The following is a 10,234-nucleotide window of genomic DNA, read 5'->3' on the forward strand; positions in this document are numbered from 1 at the left end:
GCAGTTTGTTCCCTTAGTCCAACTCATCATCTTTTGCCTTGTCAAGACTAGTTGTTCTTCCTGTAAACAATCATATTGCTGCTTGTAGGTAAATCACTGCTTTCCTTCTTACTTTAGACATAATTTAATTTATTTGAGACAGAATTCACATAATTTCCTCACCTCTCTTTTCAAGTTTTTCATCTTTTGTCTCCAATGCCTTTCTTGCCTTGGTAGTCTCAAGTTTCTCATTTTCTTCTGTTGTGATTGGCATAGTACTGCAAGTGTACATAAGAATAGGTACACTGAGAGTGTTCTATGTCTGCTTGAGGTTTGTCATAAAGTATGGTATATATACAGTAAGCCATTGTTATGTCTTTTTATTCTGTGAGCTTTTGTATTTAAGAATGTTGATGGTCATCCATGTCCTTTTGGTCCTTTGCATTTCATGAATCTTTATGCTAATATTGTCTGTGCTTCTTCAAGATGATTAAGATATATTAAAATATGGGGCCAAATTCCAGCCTCTGACTTCCCAAAAAGAGGCACCTGTCTTCCTGTGGGTAATTGCACATGCATCTGGAACATGTTATCCCTTCTATTTTAAGATAATGTACCAAAGGCTTTACTGAAATCCATAAATCATATCTCCTTATACAAATGATCTAGAAAGATTTGGTCTAGAAGCATCTATGACCCTGTTTTTCTTTTCATTGTAATTTTTTTTTCTTGTTTCCTTTTAAGATGGAAGGGGGTTAGGGGAGGAAAACAAGCTACTGTCACAAAACTCTTCAGGTTTTCTCCCTGTGAAGTTTGGCTTTGTCTCCAAGAAGATGATTCACCTAACCACAATTCCAGTGTAGAGCCTGGTTCAGCTGCAAATGATTTCTTAGGCAGACCCCCCCAGCCATTTTAATAAGTTTCATTTCTGTTATGACAGCTCAGATAATTAATTTCTTGGTGCTCTCTCAGAGCTGACTTATTCCCCTTAAATTTTTTTTCCAGAATCTTGGAGCCAAGTTATTTTTGGTTAATTTTTAAATGTACTCCTAATTTGTTGTTTCTAATAATTTTACCTTGGATGTTTCCATCTTGGAACTCTGATTTAGATGCATTTGCTGATGCTGACCATTGTGATGAGTCTGATATCTTGTAGACATTTGCTGTCTGATCACCTGCCAAGTTCTATATTTTCCATGTTTTCCTGTGTTACTAAATTTCCTGTCAGCCAGCTGCATAAGCTGCTGATTTGTCTATTGGATCCTGCTGCTGCTTTTTCTACAGTTGCTCATCTGATTCATTTGATTCAAACTACTATGTACATTAATTGACTACTCCTGAGGCATAAGTAGGGTGAAAATGCCTTTAAATATCAATTAAATCTATATTGTTATTCTGGATAGATCAGAAAACCTCCGTTAGAGTGGTAAAACCAGGACTGTCACTTTAAAGACCATGGTAAATGAAAGGCTGACTCCTTCCTCTGTAAAGTGCTTCTTGCCATCTGTATGTTTGACAAGAGGTGATTCCCATGGAAAGGCAGCTCTGTGCTCTTCCACAGCATCAGAGGCAGCAGAGATGATACTCACTGCGAGTATTGGGAGCACTTCCTACAGGAAGATTTTCATTAGAGGAAGAGCTACGGATCTGTCTCTTGAAGGAGGTCCTGGTCAGTCTGTTCTTCAGTATCACTGTTGTTGTCTCACTAGGACATTACCTACAAACAGGATATGATACTTCTTTTTTTCAACTCAGGTATCAAACCTTGCACAGGCATTACCATATAATGATTTAGTGCACCTTTCTTCCATTTCTAGTCCTTCTAATTCTTACCTATATGTCATTCAGGTAGTGTTTATGTTATTTCTAATTTTTTTTTCTTTATAGTTAAATCATCTAGCAAATTAACATTCCTTATATAGAATTTCTTAGCTATGTTCTTTCAAATAACTTGATTTGCCACTTCACAGAAGCAGCATTATATTTTGCATAATGTAAAATACATGTAAATACATCACTAAATGTGGTTTTAGATTGGATGCAGTTGCAGTAATGATCAAAGTCTATATGCTTCCAACTTAGCTTAAAGCACAGAGAATGCTCCAATGCACAGACAATATACCTGAAGTACATGATAACATAAGTCACGTAAATAAAACTGCCTTTAATTTTACAATCTTACTCTGTTATTGTGAGCAGTAACACAGCAATTTCCCTCTGGGAAAGAGGGGAAAAATGTCAGCGTATTATGCAATGCTTTGTAAAGCTGTTTATGCAGATTTATTCAGTCATTTTCTGTAAATAAATGTGAAGTGACATTGCTAACCTCTGCATGTTTAGATAAGGTTCCTTTTTAAATATACTGAGTATATTTTTAAAACAATGAGCAATTCTTTACTCAGACCTCTTTCTATTACATAAGATATTCAGTCAGCACACCTGAAAGGGACAGTGCCTTGCTGCTCGTAGTGCAAATCATGAACAAGGGAAGCTGTCCGACTAATGGCATTTTTCCATTCAAAATTTGGGTACCAATAACATGGAATGTCAGAATGACAATGATTTTAAACATATCTTAATACATTTGAATACAATATAAGTGTTCTCAAAAAATTAACGAAGGAAGCTTAGGAAGCTAAGAAGGTTTAAACAAACACAGGTATCTTTGCAATTCATTGCCCTCCTGGCCCAGTGCTGTTATATCTGGATTAGCACAGGGCTGCTAAAAGACATGAGATGGCAAGCCAATGACAAATAGAAACTTAACCTGCCCTCAGAAACACTTGGTAACTTTGTCCCCCTTCAAATTGTCTCAGCTGCGTTTTTTTTTCCCTACAGCTTTTTTGACTAAGGAAAGGAGTCTGACCGAGTTTAGCTGGACTAGTTAAGCAATTTTCCTCATCTTTCACTCCAAGGGAACTCCATTGCATTATCAGAGCTTTGAGAGAAATAAGAGCATGCAATCACCTGTTTCACAAGTGATCACACCTAATTATTTCAAGTATGCAACTGGGAGGCTAAGGATGGATTGTCAGATGTGTAATCTAGCAAGGAAATGGGGCTCCCACAGCATCCCCCTTCCCCAGATGCCTGCTTTCAGATTCACTGTCTAATGTATGGGAGCTCTTGGAGCAGGGAGACAGAACTTTCTAGTCCATTGTGCCAGAGATGTCCTCTGTTACAGCAGCACACTTGGAAACGGCACAGTCAGTTCAGGTGCTGATATGCTACCTGACATTTCCCATGACAGCTTCCAAACTTCTTTTCACGACTTTACTAGAGAATAACTGGAAGAGCCTTGTATTTTTTTTTAATCTGTCATATCCATAGATGTCTCTAGAAAAGGAGGGGTGAATTAGATGAAGGAGTGTGTTAACCTGAGCCAAAGAGAATGCTCTGATCTGTACCTGTGGCTTTTTGCAGCTTGTGATGGCTTTCAGTGCACTGCAAACAGACAAGGTCACTCTCTTCAATTTTCAGGCTGTGGTGTGAAGATGCATTAGCAGGGCTGTGGACCCGAGATAATAGACCTTGCTCCAGAGCAATGCTCCAAAACAATTAGGCTTGGCTAATGCCTTTATTTCCCCACTGGTTTACTGCTGGCTTGCTGCTGGCCTTTTCAGTTCATAGCAATATTTGTTCATTTCTATCTGAAGAAATCTTACAATGCATCTTCAGGGAGAAGAAACTATTGCAAAGGTACCTAAAACCAGTCAGTACCCTATGGACTAGAGGTACTTCTAGTATAAAATAGGAGTAAGCACATATAACATGTTTACAAGATATAAAAGCTTTTGGTAAAAAGAGGATTTTTGAACTGGTTATATGCACAGAGTTGGTTAATAAACTCAACAGGATATTAAAACACTAAGGCAACATGAAGCTCTTAAAATTTTGGTCTCAAATCCTTACTGCTCTGTATTGCTGGAGCTAATGTCAGTGAAAGAATTCATCCTCTTTCTTTCTCTCTAAGGAGAGCTTTCCTTTTGTTTGCAGTACAGGTAAAGCTGCATGAGGACTCATTGTTGATCCAGGATCAGAAGGTATTCTTCAATAAACAGCAGTTTATTGAAGGACATGTAACAAAGTAGGCATGGATTATAAAAGCTTAGCCTTTCTCCTAAATTTCTATTCATGCATTCTCAGAGAACAACTTGCCTATGAAATAGTCAGCAATGCACAGGGTGTCTGGCAGCCTCTTGATGTTTTAGCAAACCAAAGCTTGGATGGGAGTGAAATTCGAGGAAGTTCCAGATTTTGCTCACAGCACTTTGCAGAAGCAGTCAGAAGGTGATTTTCCATGATCTGTGCTGGTATTCCACATGACATCTGAATAAAGGTCAAGTCAACTGCGTGAGGCTTTTTTTCTCCAGTTGCACTCCTTTGAATGCCATATTTAATTAATGTAATACCAGTGCCTGTGCACTTGTTTAAAGTACATTCTCCCTTTTGCTTTTATACTGCATCTACAGCCAGTGACCCTGAGCAGAACACAATTTTTAGTTCATAAAAAAATCCCTTAGTGCAGTTTAAGACATTAGATCAAGATGTGAAGAAATAAGACACAAAAAAATGTTATGTACAGTGAAGTAGAAGAAATGTATGTAGCTGCATTCCAGAAGGTGTGTCTGGCTAGGGAAATTTGGTGAATTGGTTTCCTGAAACACATCAGCTCTAAAGAGTTTGTCAAGGCTTAATTCAGCAGCCAGGAGCTGGCAAATTTCTATCCAAAACATAATATGTGACTGCAATAGTATGTGCTAGAGAAGGTAACCTGGTTGTGCTTATGAATTTTGAGATCAGTGGATAATGTACACTTGGATGTCACTAAGTGATAAAAATATTATTATAATGTTGTTATAGTGACTGTCAGCCTATTTATATGAAAACATTCTAAAGACTCCATCCATTTAAATGCATTTAGAGGCGTCCATTTAGACACATGGAAATTTAATACTTTTTTCTTTTTTAAAGCATGTTAGGATTTGTGTTGCTTACGCATCTGTCAACTGTAGTGAAACAGTCAAGCTGGCCTATGAAAACCTATGTTTCATGGTAAATTCACTTAGTTACAAATTCTTTTGGGTTCCACTGCTTTCCCAGAATTCTGCATATGGAGGAAGATAGACACCAGGTGTTAGTTTTGTGTAACTTAGGAAAACACTAGGTAAGTAGGTTGGTAGGATTATGCCTAAACTCAAATATGTGTATGTAGAGACAATATATGTCTATATGTGAATATATCTTTTTTACTACTTAGAAACTAATTTTAAGAATACTTCTGCAATGATAAAAGGTTGTATTACAACATGGTTTCTATGTCCTTTTTCATTTTTATGTCTCCATTCCTCTTTTAAGAAGAGAATTGAATATAGTTTTCTTATCATGTAAAAAATTGTCAAGGCTTGTCCCTAAATTTAGTGCATCTTACAGCTGTGTGCAAAAAGTTCTCCATACCTGTCCTTGCTCATGTTCTCAAAACCAGCTCCGTGTTCTGGCAATGTGGTTGTCAGAAACTTAACACTTGTGACCTGAAGGATGCAACAGTAAAGGTCACAGAGCCTAAATAAATATGATTTTTTTTCATGTAATGGGGTTTTTTTGGACCACTTTCTATCCATGTATTTTATAAGTATTCAAAGTGTAATATGTTTAACTAACTGAACTCAAGTTTGAAATGTACAGACACAAAAAGATACCACGTCATGAAGAAAACTATAATCTAGTTTTTATTTTCCCTAGAATTAATGCATGCACAAAAACAAAGTATAATACAATTTTTAAATTATACATAATATGGTATATATTTTGCATATACAGAAATTTGTTTAGAAACAGATTTTAAATTGTTAATCATATCTTGACAAGAAAGTTTCTTCATTCTTGTTGCTCATTTTGAAATGAGTGACAAAATATTAGATTCTCCCCAAAAAACCCAGATTATTGGTGCACAAGTAAATTGGGCAGGAGCATTTTAATTTAGTCAGCTTTGGGTTTGTTTGTTTTGTTTTGTTGTTTGTTTTTTTTCATAATTTTAAAGCAGAAGCCTTTTTATTTTAATCCTTTGAGCCTTGCAGTATCTATAGCTGTGGAACTGTCTCTGTTTCAGGCTTCTAAATCAGCAATGAACTGATCATATTAAATACTTTTCTGGATCTTTTTTAATTTGGACGTTCATTATACAATGTTAGAGATTCATCTTTCTTTTCTTTGTAACAAAATCTTCTCAGTGATTTTTCCATAGAAAGATCTTGGGAATTTTCTTTTAGTTTTGTTGCAGTTTCTCCCCAGAGTTTTATCTTTGGACCTCTTGCTGTCTCTGAACATGTTTGTCTTTGGCCTGGGCCCAAGAATTATGTGTTCCCCAAAACCACAAGCCTGAATCTGTTGACAAGTGAGACATCATGGTCAGACGGATGAAACTGGTAGACTGCCATTCAGTCCACCCACTCTCATGACAAGGATGTGCTGTGTAGTTCTTTGCACATTATATTTGGCTTCAAACAAGAAAAATAACATCTTTAGTATATTTTACTGAAGCTGTTCTAGAGGAGCAGCTTAACAACCTTATTTTTACCATCTAGTTCATATTTCAAAACCATAACTATATCCGAATTATACCCAAGAAATTTTGCAAGTTGTGGGGATAATCATGTGTTTGATACATTTTTTCATCTTTCATGACACTCTTATATAACCAATTTTGTTCTGTTTCTGTAGTAGAATCTTGATGCTAGATAGATCTGCTAAATTGTATTTTGTATGACACCATAATGGGAGACTTATTATTGTCATATAGGCTCGATGAAAATTTTATTTTCTTTGTCACAGATGGAAGTGAGCAGCTTAAGATGCAGGTTCTTGCTGATGTATTCTTCATTTATATTATCTTCAAGAAAATTAATTGTATACTCATAAATGGGATGATATTTTTAAAAAGAAATAACAAATTACTTCATCAGAGTAGTATTACTAAGAATCTTGCCTGCCCAACACCTTGGTTTTGTGAAACAGTAGGATTTAAGCTGTTGTTAATTGCTACCCAAGAAATATTCTGTTGCTGATCACCTTCCTGTGCTTCCTCCTAAATGTCTCAGTAGTAAAAAATTGTTGCTGAAAATTGTATTTGAGAAGACGTTGATATAAACGTCAAGCTTATTGGGTTCTGTGCAGAGGTTTGAACAAGTTCATATTTCATGGGTTTTTTCAAATGCCATCAAATCAAAGATTTGATAGCCTCTCACATTTCATCTGGGCTCTCATTCTTCAGTGCCTTAAATACAGAATCCCATTTTTAAGTAATGCATACTAACAGGAAGTTATATTTTCAACCATTCCTCCAGAATCCTGCAATACTTGCACCTAAGTTATTGATGCGTTACTAAAGATAACGATCAAGAAGTCACATATATCAGAAGGAACAAATGGATGTCTAGAAATTGATTTACAATTATTTAGAGCAATGTTAAGGCTCCTTGTTCAGATCTTATATTTTTTCCTCAACCCCTCTTTTTTTTAACTCTTAACAGGTTTCTTGCAGGGGCAGGGTGTGCTTAAATTTTTAGTCTTTGAAAGGTCAAGAATCTGAAGAAAATCCTTCTGTAATTTGCAGAGTTTCTCTCAATTTTGTGATCTGAAACCGTGTGAAGCAACCTGAAATGATAAGTCTACCCCATTACTGTCCTCTAACTGTACTCTTTACAGCCTGACCCAAATTTTCGGTGTACAACAATGCATGCTAGCCTGGTTTCATATACAGTAACTGCAATACAGGCAGTAAACTGTGTTTTGGACAGACAATGGAAATGCAGGGTTTGTTACATTGTTAAAGACATTGTTTCACATATAGATATTTTGAAATATTAGCATTTGTGTCTTATAAGTTTCCACAGCTTTATCTCAGCAGACTGGCTTATCATGTCAAAAATACCCCTATAGCTTTAGGCAGGTGCCCTTTGATATTCATTACTTGTTTTTTCATCCAGAGTGATGAAAAAACAATTAGTGCAGCAGCTTACACAGAGCTCTCTCCCTCCCACACATTGCCTGTGCAGTCAGGGCTATCCCCAGAGCTCAGTGGTTCCCATTCCATGAGTCAGACCTTGCTGATGAGGTGGAAGATCCCTATTACAGGTAAAGTGCATGTCACACCTTCATCTGATCTTGCTAGAGCCCCTGTGACTAGTCAGGAGTGGAATGTTACTGGTTTTCCAAGCAAACCTCAGCTTTTAAGAGGTGGGAAACTGTGCTGTAGATAGTAAGGTTTTCATCTATAACAAATTAAATTGTATATCTAGACATGTAATGTAAGCCTTCATTAAGAAAGGGATCTTTATTTCTGTCTTCATTTCTTTGGAATGTCACTTCACAGGACATATAGCTACTAAATTTGAGGGTTTAATATTTATAGTAGACTGGGTACCAGTTTAGACTCCATAGTTTACCTCACCAGATTTTGTTTTAATCTACTGGCAGCTCCACTTAACAAAAAGTAAGTTTTCAATTTGCAACTGTTTTGTTTCAGAGTTTTTCTATCAGGAATTCCATCCCTACTGTCTATTTTATACACAGTTTCTGAGCCACTCTACCATAAAATGAGCCATCAGTTCCTGCCTGTAGTTGAAGGTTACAGGTGAAAATGAACAGTGTATGAGAAAGGAGAAGTGTCAATGTTGTATCTTTTCAATTCATCAGTATAAATTTCTCCTGTTCTATAAAGCTGTGTTTGGCAGAGCAGCAGACCATAATCACCAAGGAACTGATTTACTGAAAGATAATAATTTCAGAGGTCTGGTCATCCTTGGAGGATTCCTAATGAATGTGTGTGGGAGTTGTAATTTTCTTGTATTTAACAGTTGCTAATGCATTATTGTAAGAGGAATTCCTCAAGAAAGCCATCATTTTGGAGTTTCTAGGTATCAGGAAGAATATATCATGGTAACAATTCTATGCTTTCCTCTGTATTCCCTTTGTTTGAGACCATCAAAAAAAGTCATGGCAACTTTCAAGGCTCCAGAGTCAGCTTTTCTTCCATTTGTCCTGGACCTATAAATGAATCATTTGCATCATCTATTTTGTCGTTCACATTTAAGATTGATTTATAAAAACCCCAGTGTCTTGCACGGTTGCTTAACTCTGGTCATTACTCCTCCACTTCTGCCTTCACCTTTTATTTCCATAGTACTTGCTGCTGCTTTTACTTCATCTTCATCCTCCCTTCCTTTCTTGTCCTGGGAATTTCTCCATTAAGTTTGAACTCTCCTGTTCACCATAAAGAGTCTAGTTCTATGGTTGAACAATCCTTCAGCACCAAGAGATCTTTTTAACCTTCCTCCACCTCCTTTTGAAACCACTTTTACACTTACTTTCCCCAAGAATAATTTTAATAATTGTTTTCATATCATCATATCTTCCTTGGTCAAATGACCAACTGGAAAAAATACATTTACATCACAACATTATGTTACCTTGAGGAGCACAGCAAGGCAGTAATAGCACCTCTGAAGCCAGAATGTACCTATGATAATTGTTGGCTTAGAGGTCCCTATATATTTTAATTACTTGTCCTACTATTATACTACAGTGCTTTAATTTTAAATGAAAGATAATAGCTGCCTTATCTCTAAGGAAACTGGTCTTGATTTTATTAACTTACAGGACAGAAGAATAATTGGCACATATCATTGTCCAGAAATGTATTCAACAAAGGTATCTTTCATTGTTTTCTAATGTTTTTATCCTCAGAGGCGTAAAATTTAGGTCTTGACCGGTTATGGTCATTAAAGATCCCATGGCACTTTTTTATAGTGTGGTCATCTCAACCTCAAGCACCTGGCCAAATACCAATTTATGTAACTGTTCTGCTTACCCAACATTCCCCACCACCACTCACCCACCCCATAGTTTTAATTGGCTACAACATTCTCCATTTCCTCGACTAAAATAAAGTGTGTTGTTCTGCACTGTCAGTCACCACATTTCACCTCAGAGGTGATTGTGCTTCACTGGGAAGTGAAGTGGTTCTTCTTTCTAATGCTTGTAAAGCGCTTTGGGATCCTTTTGAATGGGTGGTGCTGTTTACAGTAAATGTAGTTCACTGTCATTCTATCTCAGGTGTCACTTGGTTACAAAAGCATGTTTATTTAGAGTTGGGCAAATCTGCTTGGTGGAAAAAACAATCCCAGCTCTCTCCAAATTGACAGGGAACCTCTTCCTTCCTTCCTTCCTTCCTTCCTTCCTTCCTTCCTTCCTTCCT

At 36.7% G+C, this 10,234-nt stretch overlaps 1 protein-coding gene across 4 annotated transcripts in view; it reads left to right on the forward strand.

Annotated features, from left to right (window-relative positions):
- The window catches only part of GABRB2 (gamma-aminobutyric acid type A receptor subunit beta2), a 138,161-nt gene that overhangs the window by 123,370 nt on the left and 4,557 nt on the right, over nt 1-10,234 (forward strand). For 3 of the 4 annotated variants that reach the window (XM_039701378.1, XM_039701379.1, XM_039701382.1), the window contains one exon: nt 9,637-9,687. The exons of the other annotated variant lie outside the window; for it this stretch is intronic. In XM_039701378.1, coding sequence (XP_039557312.1) covers nt 9,637-9,687 — 51 coding nt within the window. The remainder of the gene's footprint in view (nt 1-9,636; nt 9,688-10,234) is intronic. 4 annotated transcript variants of the gene reach the window in all.

The sequence above is a fragment of the Passer montanus genome, unplaced genomic scaffold, assembly GCF_014805655.1.
Source record: "Passer montanus isolate IOZ18808 unplaced genomic scaffold, ASM1480565v1 scaffold15, whole genome shotgun sequence".
Taxonomy (NCBI): Eukaryota; Metazoa; Chordata; class Aves; order Passeriformes; family Passeridae; genus Passer; species Passer montanus.